General features: G+C 44.7%; 1 protein-coding gene and 1 non-coding gene across 2 annotated transcripts; both read right to left on the minus strand.

The window, feature by feature from the left end:
* Positions 1-8,971: 8,971 nt before the first annotated feature.
* On the minus strand, positions 8,972-9,043 carry TRNAC-GCA. Its single transcript has one exon. It is a non-coding gene; the product is annotated as a tRNA-Cys (tRNA).
* Positions 9,044-9,760: 717 nt separating this feature from the next.
* On the minus strand, positions 9,761-15,108 carry CE1H17orf98 (chromosome E1 C17orf98 homolog). Its single transcript, XM_043584269.1, has 3 exons — positions 12,962-15,108; positions 10,911-11,010; positions 9,761-10,017 (listed from the first exon to the last, which is right to left on the minus strand). Exons 1-3 carry the CDS (start codon positions 13,166-13,168, stop codon positions 9,860-9,862), a joined length of 465 nt encoding a protein of 154 aa, XP_043440204.1. The 5' UTR covers positions 13,169-15,108; the 3' UTR covers positions 9,761-9,859.
* Between the last annotated feature and the right edge of the window lie 294 nt (positions 15,109-15,402).

A 15,402-nucleotide genomic window follows, 5' to 3' on the forward strand; every position in this document is an offset into this window, starting at 1 on the left:
AGCGTCGGCGTCGCGGGATGATGACGTTTCGCACGCTGACGCGCAGCAGCGCGAGCGTCACGGCCAGTGACGCCCAGATTGGCGGCGCCTGCCGTCGCGTTTTGGGCCTCTTGGTTGGCACCTCGCCCGGTTTCGCGAGCGCTGTGTTGAAACGCCGCCGCTCGGTCCAGTTACCAGTCGGCCGCGGGCTGCGCCCCGCGGTCCTGTTGCCATGGCAGCGCGCCACGACTCGTCCTCCCGGCTCTTCTGCAGGCCGCACCGGGCTTCTGCCCGCAGGACCCCAGCGCCGACCAGCCTACGTCTGTCTCCTCGCCCGGGCACACCTCCCCGCAGCGGCCTTTTCCAAAAAAAATAGCCCGCACTCCCCTCCAACCTCCACGCAGGGTCAACTCCCTTACTCCAGGCCGAGTTTACTGAAAGAAGGAGAAAGCATCGAACCGAACTTCCATCGGCTTCCCTGCACCAAACCTTTATTTAAAAAAAAAAAAAAAAAAAAATTTGTTTATCAAATAATCTTTACCCCCAACCTGGGCTCGAACTCACGACTCTGAGAGATCAAAAGCCTCGTGCTCTACCCGCTGAGACAGCCAGGCGCCCCTCCCTGCACCAAACCTTTAAAATGCCAGCTTCCCCATTTCCTTTCCCTTGGTTTACGTTGGAAGGGGCGTCGTTCCTAAGGCGGGGCGGTTCATCACACTCTCATCAAAATACTTTTCACTTGACTTCTCCGCACCACTCTCTAGAGTGTTGTTTTCTTCTGTAATCCCTTCTCAGGGAGCATTTTGTTCCTACTTCATCTTGCCTCTTAGGTTCTGTCTTGGGTCTTTTCACACTAAATGCTCTCACTGGGTGATCTCATCTACTCACAGGGCTTCAGTTACCACCTATAAACTGATGGATCCCAAATTCATTACCTCCAGTCATATTTATCTTTCAAGCTCCAGGTTTTTAAGCCTGGCTGTTAGATATTTCCAGTTGGACATCTGGGAGGCACATAAACTGAACTTATTATCTAACCTATCCGTATTCCCCCAACCCACCTCTTTTATCCCTTATTACCACCACTTCCATCTTGGCATCATTCAAGACCTCTCCCTCCCCTCCCAACATCCAATCAGTCAACAAGATCCTCACTGCTAAACATCTCTCACATCTATCCACCTATCACCATTCACCGCCAGCTTGGTTCAGACTACCATCATCCTTCCTCTGGGAGAATTCTTATGTCCCTTCTTTAAGTTTTAGCCCTTACGGATCTATGCATGACTTTATACTGAGTGATCTCTCTAAAATGCAAAACGCTGTATCAATCCCCATGCTTTAAACCCTTTTATAATTCGGGATTATTCATACTATAATGTCCATATATTTGTTTGTTTTTAGAGGGAGAAAGAGAGCAAATGGAGGAGAGAGAGAGAGAGAGAGAGAGAGAGAGAGAGAGAGAGAGAGAGAGAGAATCTTAAGCAGGTTCCACATTCAGTGTGGAGTCCAGCCAGGGCTCAATTCCATGACCCTGGGATCATGACCTGAGCAGAAATCAAGAGTCAGAACACTCAACCGACTGAGCCCTCCAGGGGCCCCTAAAGTCCATATTTTTAACATATCTAGGCCCTTCATGACCTGTCCCTTCTTAACCTCTCCAGCCTCATAAGACTTCCTACCCCTTATTCACTGTTTTCTGCCAGGAAAACTTTTATCTCCCTGGCCAAACACTCTTAACATATTTTAAATAGCTAATGCATTATAAATACATTTTAAAAGATGCAAAAGGCAATACAGTAAAAAAGTCACCCACCATCCTATACCCTCCTCGATCAGAGTTATTTTATCTCATGTTTCCTTCAAGTACCTTCTTTTTTAAGTTTATTTATTTTGAGAGAGAGAGGAGCAAGCAGGAGAGGGGCAGAGAGAGAGAGAATCCTAAGCAGGTTGCTCACTGTCAGCACAGAGCCCAACGTGGAGCTCAAAATCATGAACTGTGAGATCATGACCTGAGCTGAAATCAAGAGTTCAACGCTTAATCAACCGGGCCACCCAAGCGCCCCTCCTCCAAGTAACTTTATAATTTTATATTAAATATTTATGTCTCGGATCCATTTGGAATTTATTTGTGTGTATTGTCTTTCCAGTTGGCTACACATTTGCCTCAACGCTTTACAGAATAATCTTGTATTTTCCCCACTGGCGTGAAATATCCCTTTATTATGTAGTGTATTCCCATTCGTATCTGAGTTTGTTTCTGGATTCTCTATTCCATTTCATTAATCCCTCTATTCATATACTATTACCAAACTGTCCTCATTATTGTAACTTTTTTTTTAATGACTGGTGTGCCTACTTCTCCCTCAATACTCTTTCTCTGGAATGTCCTGGCTCTTCTTACACTTTTATTCTTCCAAGTGAACTTTTAAAGCAGCTTGTCCAGTTCCAGAAACAGTGCTGTTTTGTTTTTATTGAAGGATATATCAATGTTTAGATTAATTAGAACTATAGCACTTATCACGCTGTTTTATAAATTGCCTGTATACTTGTCTGTATCCATGTGAGTTCCATAATACTAGACACTTTAGGTCATCTTTGTGTGCTTTATGCCTGGGACAGATTCTGGCACACAATAGTTGCTCAATTAAGTGTCGTTAAATGAATGAGTGAATGGATTGCTGAATCCTTAAAGGCTCATGTCTGGAGTCAAAGTTGACCAACATATTTTTTTAGGGTATGATCTCATAGAAATAACAGCAATCATTAATGTTATTAATAATTACACAATAATAGGGGCGCCTGGGTGGCTCAGTTGGTTAAGCGGCCGACTTCGGCTCAGGTCACGATCTCACGGTCCGTGAGTTCGAGCCCCGCATCGGGCTCTGTGCTGACAGCTCAGAGCCTGGAGCCTGTTTCAGATACTGTGTCTCCCTCTCTCTGACCCTCCCCCGTTCATGCTCTGTCTCTCTCTGTCTCAAAAATAAGTAAATGTTGGGGCGCCTGGGTGGCGCAGTCGGTTAAGCGTCCGACTTCAGCCAGGTCACGATCTCGCAGTCCGTGAGTTCGAGCCCCGCGTCAGGCTCTGGGCTGATGGCTCAGAGCCTGGAGCCTGTTTCTGATTCTGTGTCTCCCTCTCTCTCTGCCCCTCCCCCGTTCATGCTCTGTCTCTCTCTGTCCCAAAAATAAATAAACGTTGAAAAAAATAAGTAAATGTTAAAAAAAAAATTAAAAAAATAATAATTACACAATAATAGGGGCGCCTGGGTGGCTCAGTCGGTTAAGCATCTGACTTCAGCTCAGGTCATGATTTCATGGCTCCTGAGTTTGAGCCCCGCGTCGGGCTCTGTGCTGACAGCTCAGAGCCTGGAACCTGTTTCAAATTCTGTGTCTCCCTCCCTCTCTGCCCTCCCCCTCTCTCTACCCCATTCTCACTCTGGCTCTCTCTCCCTCAAGAATAAATGAACATTAAAAAAATTAAATAATTACACAATAATAAAAGGGGTTGTGTATTTGAAAAAGCAATGACTTTGTATGCCATATAGGTTACTGTGACTTTGGACAAGTTATATAACCTCTCTGAGGGTTTTTCCCCATCTGTATAATAAATATACTACCACCTACCGTGAAAGTTGTTGTATTACATGAAACAGCATTTGTAAAGCATTTCACAAAGTGTCTGGCAGATAGCAGATGCTCAGTGGATGATAACAATTCTACCATGTTACTAGCATCTGTAGAACTTCTTTTCTAGGACTCTATCTGATTGACATGAGAGATTAGGACAAGGATGATTCTAAAAGTCAATGGTGCCATAGTTTTGTGGTGGAAAATATTTTAATACGAGACTCCCTATATTTGAGGGAGAGAGAACTGAAATTGCAGGAAATAATCTCTTTTCACCAGTGTTTTCCAAATTGTGACCTGGGGACTACCCATAATGGATTGCCCTGAAGGTCTTATTCAACCTTACAGAACCCTGGGCCCTACCCCTGAATCACTGAATCAGACTTCCCAAAGGGTCGAATCCCCAGATTCTAACAAGTTCTTCGTGTGATTCAGATGCACACTAAAATTTGAAAATGTTTTTAGAATAAAGTTAGTTTTCAAGGAAAAATATAGTCTTGTCTGAAACCAGGAAACGTGAAGGTTGTTTACAAACATCGTGCTACAGAGATGCTTCCCCAATAAGGAGAGGCGAGACATCACTGATCAAGAAATTAATCACCGTGGCTGACTTGTGTTGCCTTTTCATCCAGGTACTCATCATTCATCCATCCATCCATCCTTCCATCCATCCCTCCATTCAATAGATGTCAGACACTGGACAAACTGTATTATAGCCATAGTCTGCAAACTGACAAATTCTCTTCCTGAGGTAAAGTCAGGTCTTTGCTACTCCTCAGCTATTCCAGAGACAGATGCCGCAACTTTTGCTTCTTTGGGGCTTGTGGCAACCAGCCCTGTCAAGTAATCATAAATAGCCCCACAGCTGTTGACCAAGGTGAACACAGATAGGCTCTGATCAAGTGGTCTGGTTAAGCATAGATCTTTGCAGAAAGTGGTGGGAGAGGGAACTCTGGGGGTAAGTTAGCCAAAACATCATCGAAGTTAGGAAGCATTTCTTTCTTTCTTCCTTCCTTCATCCATCAGCACCTTAAGGGAGAGATGATTATAGGCTAGTTAGCACTATACTTTTGTATGGAAGCTACAAAGATGGAAACTGTTTCTGCCCTGAAGGGGCTCATGGTGTGGAGGAGGTGACAGACATCTAAACACCTGACATCACTATAGTATAACAAAGGCTCCAATTGAGAAATGTACAAAGTAATGTATTAACACAGAGAAATAAATTTTTGCACAAGCAGCAAAACATAATGAGCTCTGGAGTCAAAACACACTTGGGCTGGGATGCTGGCATGCCACACTGCAAGTCGGGAAACTTTTCTGAGCCTCAGTTTCCCCATAACCAAAACAGTGATTTTATTGGTACCTAACCTACCTCATAAGGTTGCTGTGTGTATTAAATGAAGTAATGCTCTGCTCACCTACTTCAGTCATTCAAACGTACCACTGTCATGATTTTTGTCATGTTCATATAGCAATGACATTTATTTAATACTTTTACTTATATTGGTTCACCTTTTTAAAAACAGTCCCCAACATTTCATTATGAAAAATTTCAAACATTCAACACAGGTGAACGAATTTTACACGGAACATCCATAAACTCACCACCTACATTCTACAGTGAACACAGTGAACACTTTACTATATTACTATACTGGCTTGATCACATTTCTTTCTCTCTCTATATATAATATATATTTATATTTTAATATATATAATTTATTATGTTGATTTATATAGTTAAATTAGAATTAATGTGTAAATAATAAAAATACAAAATATAAATATATATATTATATAAAAATATATTAAATAAAATATAAATGTATAAATATAAATTAATGTGTAAAAAATAAAAATATAAAATATAAATATATAAATATATTATATAAAAACATATTAGGGGCACCTGGGTGGCTCAATTGCTTAAACATCTGACTTCACTCAGGTCATGATCTCACAGTTCGTGAGTTCAAGCCCCACGTCAGGCTCTGTGCTGACAGCTTGGAGCCTGGAGTCTTGGAGCTTCAGATTCTGTGTCTCCCTCACCTGCCCACACTCTGCCTCTCTCTGTCTCTCAAACATAAATAAACATTAAAAAAATTTAAAAATATATATATATTAAATAAAATATAAATGTATAAATATAAATTTAAATAAAATATATAAATATATAATTATGTATGATAAATATATTATATACAAAAATTATATATGTGATATAAACATATGTAACCTATAGATACAAATAATATAAAAATATAATAATTATATTAATTTAATTATTACATATAAATATATATAACTTATATACTTATATATATCAAAATAATTAAAAAATCAAAATAAATCGCAGACAATACACTTCCTCCTAAATACTTCAGCATGCATATCATTAACTAGAGTTCATATTTGTTTACAGTGTTTTTCATTTCATGCTAAAGTTACATAAAATGAAATGTATAAATCTTAAGTGTCCATTCCATAAGTCTGACAGATACATACACCAGTGTAACCCAAACCCCAATCAAGAAATGCAACAGTGGGGTGCCTGGCTGGCTCATTTGGTAGAACATGTGACTCAGAATCTCAGGGTCATGAGTTCAAGCCCCATGATGGGAATGGAGTGTACTTAAAAAAAGAAAGAAAGAAACAAATGGAACATTAACATCATCCCCGTAAAATTCCCCTCATTCCCCTTTCTGGCTAATCTCTTTCCCACCCCCACCCAAGAGGCAACCACTCTTCTGATTTGTTTTCACCATAGATTAGTTGTGTCTGTTCTAGAATTTCATATAACTGGAATAATACAACATACAATCTTTTCTGTAAGGTTTTTTATCAGCATTATGTTGGTGAGATTCATCCATCTTGAATCAGTAATTCATTCCTTGTTATGGATGAGTAGTATTTCCTTGTATGAATAAACCACAGATTTATTTTTTTAATATATTTTTTTGTTTATTTATTTTTGAGACAGAGAGAGACAGAGCATGAAGGGGAAGGGGCAGAGAGAGAGGGAGACACAGAATCTGAAGCAGGCTCCAGGTTCCGAGCTGTCAGCACAGAGCCTGATGTGGGGCTTGAACTCACGGACCATGAGATCATGACCTGAGCCAAAGTTAGATGCTTAACCGACTGAGCCACCCAGGCGCCCCTCACAGATTTAAAAAAATCACCTTCCTATTGGTGGACCCTAGTCTGTTTTTAGTTCTGTCTGTTATGAAAAATGTCTCTATGAACATTCCTATATAGGTCTTTTTGTAAGTATGTTTTCATTTACCCCGAGTAAAATTCTAGGAATGGAATTGCTGGGCCAGAAGGTCAGTACATTTCAGTTTTGTACCAACTGCCAGATCTTTCCCCAAAATGGCATACTATTTGACATTCCCACCAAGTAAGAGTTGGCGTCTGATGTTACCAGTCTTTTTCATTTTAGTCATTCTGATGCATGTATGGTGTCACAATATGATTTTGATTTGCATTTATCTGATGACTCGTGATGTTGCATCCGTTTTCATGGGTTTATCCACCATTTGCATCTCTTCCTTTATGAAATGCCTCTTCCAGGGGTGCCTGAGTGGCTCAGTTGCATAAGCATCTGACTCTTGATTTCAGCTCAGGTCATGATTTCACGGTTCTTGAGATCACTAACAGTGCAGAGCCTGCTTGAGATTTTCTCTCTCCCTCTCTCTCTCCTCCCTCCCTGCTCTTGCTTCTCTCTCTCAAAATAAACATTAAAAAAATGTTTTTGACCTAACTTTAGCAAATGGGAAATCAAGGGGTGTGAGAGAGAAAATCTTGACCACTAGAACTATAAACCAGTGAATTTTCACACTCTCTCCTTACAATTGTTTCTTCAAGGAAGGGAAAGTGGCGATACATCCATTTTTGCACCAAACACCCCTCCAATTCAGGGGGACTATCTTGCACTGTCAAACTTGATAAGGCAACACTACCTCCTTCCCTTCCTGGCAGAAAACTGCACACACGTCAGACCATGACTCAACCAATCAAATCTTTTGATAGATAGAGTATGAGCAGGGGAGGGGCAGAAAGAGAGAGAGGGAGACACAGAATCTGAAACAGGGTCCAGGCTCTGAGCTGTCAGCACAGAGCCTGACGCGGGGCTCAAACCCACAAACCTTGGGACCATGACCTGAGCCAAAGTCAGACGCTTAACCGACTGAGCCACCCAGGCGCCCTGCACTTGGCATCTTGAAGCTTGAGGAAGTATCCTGGAGATGCAGGTCCAGCTGGAACCATACCACGACTTGGTGATAAGTGCCCTGAATTGGTGACATCAGCAGTGGACACTTCCTGAGAGAGGAGACCAGAGCTCGATTTCCCTCCTCTGCTGTCCTTCATAGTTAATGCTTCGTGAGTTAGGTTCTCCAAACTTCCATCAACACCATGAGTCCCCCCTGCCTCTAGTAGACTCCTTTTCTCCTTTCAGTGGCCAGAGTGGGTATCTATTCCATGCCAAGAACTCTGACTGGCACAATAAACTACTAAGAGGAAAGTGCCCTGAACCATCTGGAAGGGATTGTGGTGTCAGAAACAACATGTCCATAACAAACTCTTCAGATTAGGCAGAAATGTCCCCTCAAATTGTGGGAAAGCTTCACATGGAAGTTATGTCTAGAAAAGGTGGGTAGGTATTTTTAAAAGATGTTTCTTCCTTGAGCTACAACCCGATGTCTTCCTCTGATAGCTGTGTATGAATATGTCAACTTCCAGCAGACATAAAACTCCCTGAGGGCAGGGGCCCTGTTTCATCTTTTAATTTATAGCTGCCTTACATGCAGTGGCCTAAGCTCTCAAAAACGCATGTTGTATGATCCTCTTTACCTGTACTCTCATCCCTCAGATTGCTACATTTATGTTCAAAGCTCTCATACCTAATTTTAGATTCAGAATTTCCTTAGGGGACTTTGTCTTTATTTTATTTTTTAATGTTTTTATTTACTTTTGAGATAGAGAGACAGAGCATGAGCAGGGGAGGGGTAGAGAGAGAGGGGGCGACACAGAATCCAAAGCAGGCTCCAGGCTCTGAGCTGTCAGCACAGAGCCTGACGCGGGGCTCGAACTCACGGAGTGTGAGATCATGACCTGAGCTGAAGGTGGACGCTTAACCGACTGAGCCACCCAGGCGCCCCAGGGGACTTTGTCTTAATTGAAGCCCAACAAGGTCATCCAGGGGTCTCAGCTAAGTATCCTTTGGAATCTGGGGAGATTAGTAGTGTTTCAATCAAAGAATGCATTAACAATTCTTTGTCCTCTCTAGACACTCTGGCTGGGAGTTAAGAGGTATGGTGCCCTTACTGACTTCCACTTAATGGAATTACAAAAGGGAGGAGGAAGGGGGCACCCGGATTTGAACCGGGGACCTCTTGATCTGCAGTCAAATGCTCTACCCCTGAGCTATACCCCCATGACCTATTATTCTTCTCTTCCTTGTCCACTTAAGGTGACTCAATACCACCAGGTTCCACCCACACCAGAGCTCTGGCAGGCTTTGTGTTCTAAAGCTCCACCTTCTTTTGTATCCATCATCTGCTGTGGCTTTTCTCTTGGTCACCAGTAAACTGGGTGGGGACACTTGAAAAATGACATCCTGGAAACTAGCTGAAAAGGAAACTGATAGAGCACCAGTAGAGAAAGTGCCCACAAGCACTGTGTCAGAATTACTAGATCAGAATCCAGAGGCTGAAAAACACCCCCAGATATCCCCTTGTTCATGCCCTGACTCTTGATGGACTGAGGGTAGAAAGGAGAAGGAAGATGTCAGTTATTTTGGATGGGATGACTCTCAGGAAAATCAGGAAACCCTTCTCAGGGCAACCAATGACAATCCCTTTGGCCAAATCCCTTTTGGCTCAGTTCTTGATGGAACATCGGTAGCCGGTGTCTAACCCAGGGCCCTGCTGCTGCCTGGGGCAGAGCTTTGTGGAGGGCTCGGTGAGCAGTGCAGTTTCTTCTTACATGGGCGGGGGAGAACTGAGGCCTCCTTTCAAGCCTGGCACTCATGGGCATGGAGCGTAAGGGCACAGGCCTGAGGATGGCCTCTCTCCTCCCACCTCCTCTCCAAAGAGGCCAGCTAGTTAGCTGGCCCCGGTCCCAAACTTGGGAAAGAAACAGCACACTTGGAGGCACAATAACATCACTGTTTATATAAAAGTAGAATTGAGAGATCGTCTAAACATCTGTCTTCTATTCAGGTCAAAGGGTGGGCAGGGAAGAGATGCTGTCAGAAGAGAGGGAATCGGGTGACCTCTCCAAAGACCGATGGGCGCTGGCGGAGGTCTGGGGTGTTCCTGCGATAGCCAAACCGACCATTGAACCCGTTGATCATTTTCAGATCAGCATTGTAGTTATCATGCCCTGTCACCTGCTGGAGGGAATGCCCTTGGGGGCACAGAGAGAAGCCTGAGCCTGCATTCAGCCACCACCCCCCTCCCGCTTGCTTCGCACCCCCCCCCGCCCCCACCGTCCCAGGGCTGGTATAGAACATGCTCCCCATGTCCCAGCTAAAACCTCAATCCTGGGGTGTCTCAAGGGTCTTGATTAAAAGCCAAGGGTTGATGAAGTCAAGGAGACAGCTTTCTAGAAACCAAACCACATACCACGAGTAGTATACAGGAGGAGCGTGAATGGTATGTGCTAGCACAGGAGGGGCCAGAAGATTCTGGGCTTGGCCGAACTTGCCTTGCTCCCAGGAAGACTGAAAACATTTCACCCTTGCTTCTGACCCATCTGGAGAAAATGGATGAGCTCACTCTGGCCAAATGGTGCATAGGATCACGTGACTAGAGTGTGGTGAAAGGGCGATGGGGTTGGGTGGGAGGAGGGTTCACACTGTCAGAAAAACAGCTCTCAACCCTTCCTTTCTTGTTGCTAAGTTGGGCTCGGAAAAGGAGCAGGACACAGCCTGCTCAGGCCGGGAGCAGTGAGGGGAACGTGAGTTTTAGAGTTGGAAAGAGTGGAACTCTGATCCCAGCTAAGCCCTTCTTGGCCAATCACTTTACCACCCTAAACTTCCGTTTCCCTGGCTGTAGCACAGGGATAGCGTGAGGGCAGAAAGCATCTGACATACAGTAGGCACTCAATCCCTAAATATAAGGAGCACAGTGACACCCTCTGCTCATGCGTGAGAAGAAAAGCTGGAGGATGCAGTCCTTGGGCCTCTTCCCCTGAAAACAGGGCTCTCTGTGGCTCGGTTTCTCTCTCTGAACTGGGGGAATGCACATCACTCTTCCAAGTGGGTCCACGGTGAGGCTGGAAAGCCAGGTGGCACTTGCCTGCCCCTGCCCAGTTTCTCCGGTTCAGGTATCTCTGTCCTTGCCCAAAGATGTGGAAGTAATCCACTATCCAGCCATCCCTGCCTGTGCCCCCGAGATCCTGAAAGTGAGGGAGAAAACAGACTGTCAGCCACCATGCTGAGAGGTGCACACGCAAACTCCCTTTGGGCTTATTTCGGGGAGAGAGAAGAGGTCACAGCCAGGGGTAACTGGGCCAGACAGATTAAATATAAATATACGTATTGACCTATTATCTCTCAGGGAGAGGCAGCATAGCTGGGCAGTTAAGGGCTGTCTGTTGCCAGACAGACTGGTTCCAGTCCAGCTCTGCCACTAACAAGCTGTGTGACCCTGGGCCAATGACACAGCTTTTCTGGACCTCAATTTCCTCCTGGCTTTAAGGAGGGTTGCTGAGAGATTTAAGTGAGATAGTTCCAACAAAGGGCCTGGCATAGTAAAAGTTACTTAATTTACTTTAAAAATATGCATTATTGGGGCAACTTGGTGGCGTAGTCGTTAAGCATCTGATTTTGGCTCAGGTCATGATCTCACGGTTTGTGAGTTCAAGTCCCACATCGGGTGAGCTTGAGCTCTGCTTCGGGTGAGCCCCACTTCTGTCTGTCTCTCTCTCTCTCTCTCTCTCTCTCTGCCCCTCGCTCACTTGCACACTTCTCCCTCAAAATATAAACAAACAAACAAACAAACATACATACATTATTTGGGGAAGCCTGGCTGGCTCAGTCTGTAGAGCGTGCCATTCTTGATGTTGGGTGTGTAAGGTCAAGCCCCACATTGGGGGTAGGGTTTACTTAAAAGCAAAACAAAAAAATAAACAAAAATCCCCATTATCTTTTTTTTTTAATGTTTATTTATTTCTGAGAGAGAGGGAGAGGGAGAGAGAGAGCACATGTGAGCAGGGGAGGGGCAGAGAGAGAGGTAAACAGAATCTGAAGCAGGCTCCAGGCTCTGAGCTGTCAGCACAGAGCCCAAAGCGGGGCTTGAACCTTTAACTGTGAGATCATGACCTGAGCCTGAGCCAAAGTCGGAGGCTTAAACCACTGAGCCACCCAGGAGCCGCAAACCCCCATTATCTCTATGCAAATGAAGTAATACCTACTACAAACGGTTGTGATGGTTAAATACTTACAAATGGAAATTTTAAAAAGTGTGCACACCATATTATTTTCAAGCTTTTAAATACTCAAGTTTTTCTCTTTTTTCCTCCTAGACTCTGGTTCTGTCATAAAAATTACATGAGTAATTACACGTACACCCTCAAGCATGCCACATACAGATGTGTCCATATACATGCGATATACACGCAGACACGCAGACACAAACACTGAGATCACACACAAAAAACCCAAGATTTGTTCCCAGAATAACCCCCGCTAAGCCCTCCTCTCCCCTACCCATACCACTGTGACATATGGAGACAGAAATATTGGAAGCAAAGGTGTTGAAGCCATCAGCAAATAGCGTCAGGATCTTTGATCCCGGGTAGGACTCTGCTGAGAAGGGGCAACATCCACGAGGGGAAAGGGCTGGGGAGAGTGAGGTAGCAGAGGTTCGGGAAGCTTCCTTTCTGCCTGCTCACAGAAAGTCCCATCGAGGGGCGCCTCTGCAACTATGACGTCACCGATGGAGGGTGCCCCGCCTGGCAGGTGTTCGCTGAGGTCACAAGGATTTTCGCGCTCTTAGAGAATCTGTGGTGCGAGATCACCCCAAGGTCGGGTCCATGACGTCAAAAAGGACAATGACACCGATCTGTTTGGGAGAGGCCAGGTTCCAGGCCCGTTCGCTAAGGCTTGCAGAAACCCAAAATGGGAACATTCTCAAATTCAGGGATGGAAAGTGATTTTGTGAGCCCAGTGAACTCAATACCTGTCATCCGCCTGCGCCAGTTCCGGGGGTTCAGTAAGAAAACCGAGGAGTTGGGAGGTGGGAGGTGGGAGGTGGGAGGGCCCGCCCGAGGGGTAAAACGCCCCGCCACAGGGTCGAGCTCTGTGGGGACAGACAGTGGGATCGTCCGGGGCACTCTTATAAATAACCTGTTCAGTCCGGCGCAGCACTGGCGGAACCACGCGGCTCCGGAAGTATCGGCGGGCGTGGTAGTCCTGCTGAGCGTTGTAGGGCGGAATCGCCGACCAGACCTTGGGCCTCAGGCGCTCATAGGTGCGGGCCATGGTGCTCACGGCCACACCATCCAAGATGAAGCCCTTTTCCAGCCGCAGAGGACACTCGCACACGCGCGACATCCCAACCACTACAGCCTCCGAGGGCCTTTCTGGTGGGAATTGAGGGCCCTAGGTAGGGGCTCCCCTGCGCATTGTGACGTGTCAGAGACTCCTGCGACACAAACCCTATGGCCCCATCTAAATAGGGTAGGCTCCTAGGGCTGTGAGGGAAGTTGCTTGCGTGGCCGTGAGATGAAGGATGACCAACAGGAGACCACGCAAGAGGAATTGGAGATTGAAGAGGGGGATTACACAACGTGGGCAGTGTGAACGCAACTGGGCCCCGCCCCCCGCCCTACTATATACATTTCCCCAAACTCCGTCTCCTTGGGAAGCTTGTTTGTACCCAGAACGATCAGAAAGTTCAGATAGCATCTACTTCCGACTCTCATTTTACACAAGTGGGAATTGAAGCTCAAGAAACATTGGGATATTCCCTAAACCCACTTAGTGGTGGATCCAGAGCCAGAATTCAGGTCTCCTGACTTCCCGGAAGTCCTCTTAAAGCACTTCTCCCCACCCAACCCAATTATTTCCATCAGCTAGTATTCCTCCTCCAGCTTAAAAACAACAACAACAAAAACAAACAAACAAACAAAACAAAACAAAAAAACCCCACAAGAAACCAGCAGGTTGACACATTATTCCCTGGCTAATTTTTTTTTGTATATGTGACAGGATATAGCAAACCATGAACAATGATTTCCTCTAGTTGTTGTGACTACAGGTGATTTTTTATTTCCTTCTTCAACTATTCCCCTTGAAGAAACCCTTACACAGATGGTTTAACCATCAAACTACTCCTCACACCCAACTCTGAGATGCGATTATCCTACACGAGACAAGACAACAGGATCAGAAGTCTTTTATATTCACTATATGAAGGCACGTGTATTAGAAAAGGTTGCTTTATATACGCAGAAAACCACTAATTCTGGCAATACTCAGCATAGCTAAGGTTTCTATACCACGAAAGGCAATTTCCTAGAAACCTGAAATTATAGGTTAATGTCTATAGTTTGAGTCTACTCTGTTACAACTTGAAATGGACCCAGGCAGAACATGTAAGACATAAGACAAGGAAGAGACCCAGCCCTCACTCCTATTTGAAGGTGAGAAATTTCACATGTAGAGTTCACACAACAGGATAAAAAGGACTAATTTTACATCTCATGTCACATTAAAGACTTCAATCTCACCAGGCTGGAGGATAGAGGGCAGGAGGAAGACAGGTCTGTTTTAGACTTCTGACTGTATTTCTAAAACAAGATAGGCTCAGTCTAGACAGCACCAGATCTCAATCTTGGCTGCTGCACCTCGGAATCTCCTGGGGAATCTTTAAAAGGTACTGAGGTCTGGGTCCTACCTCCATAATCTGACTTAATTGGCCTGTGATATTGCCTGTACATGTCTTTTCAACTCCTCAGGTTGAGGACCACTACTTAAATCTAATACATTCCATGCAGAATCTTGAAGGACAAAAGGGTAATCTTACTGAGTATGTGCTGGGGTCCTTATATCCTCTCATCTCTAGCCTTACAAGAGAACACTTAAGGCTGGGTATTTTCAGAATACTGTTAATCTGAAAATAAGATGCATGAACACAAACCTCAATCTAAAAAGCCTATTCCAACATCTTTAGGCCACACTATTGACCCAAACCTGCCAAATGGTCATTTTTCCTCAGGCCTTGAAACATCACATAAATCTTCTCATGGTTTAGAAAGAAGTTACAGGGGCACCTGGGTGGCTCAGTTGGTTGAATATCCAACTCTATTTTAGCTCAGGTCATGATGCCATGGTTGTGAGATTGAGTCCAGTGTAGGGCTCCACACTCAACGTGGAGCCTGCTTTAGATTCTCTCTTAAAAACAAAAACCAAAACCAATGTCCAATTCCTTCAAGTAGAATTTGCCAAGGTTTACACCCACTGTGCTGGTATCATCACATCACCTTTATTTTTTTTTATTTAAAAATTTTTTTTCAACATTTATTTATTTTTTGGGACAGAGACAGAGCATGAACGGGGGAGGGGCAGAGAGAGAGGGAGACACAGAATCGGAAGCAGGTTCCAGGCTCTGAGCCATCAGCCCAGAGCCTGACGCGGGGCTCGAACTCACAGACCGCGAGATCGTGACCTGGCTGAAGTCGGACGCTTAACCGACTGCGCCACCCAGGCGCCCCGCATCACCTTTATTTTTTAAGGTTTTGAAGCTTTTTTTTTTTTTTTTTAAGTTTAGAGTGGGGAAGGGACAG

This window comes from Prionailurus bengalensis, chromosome E1, assembly GCF_016509475.1.
Source record: "Prionailurus bengalensis isolate Pbe53 chromosome E1, Fcat_Pben_1.1_paternal_pri, whole genome shotgun sequence".
NCBI lineage: Eukaryota > Metazoa > Chordata > Mammalia > Carnivora > Felidae > Prionailurus > Prionailurus bengalensis.

What these genes read in the sequence shown, in the direction of transcription:
- CE1H17orf98 (XM_043584269.1), bottom strand. Translation starts at nt 13,168, where the DNA reads ATGTCGCGCGTGTGCGAGTGTCCTCTGCGGCTGGAAAAGGGCTTCATC. An exon ending in TGCTGCGCCGGACTGAACAG is followed by an intron (nt 11,011 to 12,961) that starts GTTATTTATAAG and finishes CCTCACTTTCAG; the next exon opens with GATCTCGGGGGCACAGGCAG. An exon ending in GAGAAACTGGGCAGGGGCAG is followed by an intron (nt 10,018 to 10,910) that starts GCAAGTGCCACC and finishes TGTGCCCCCAAG; the next exon opens with GGCATTCCCTCCAGCAGGTG.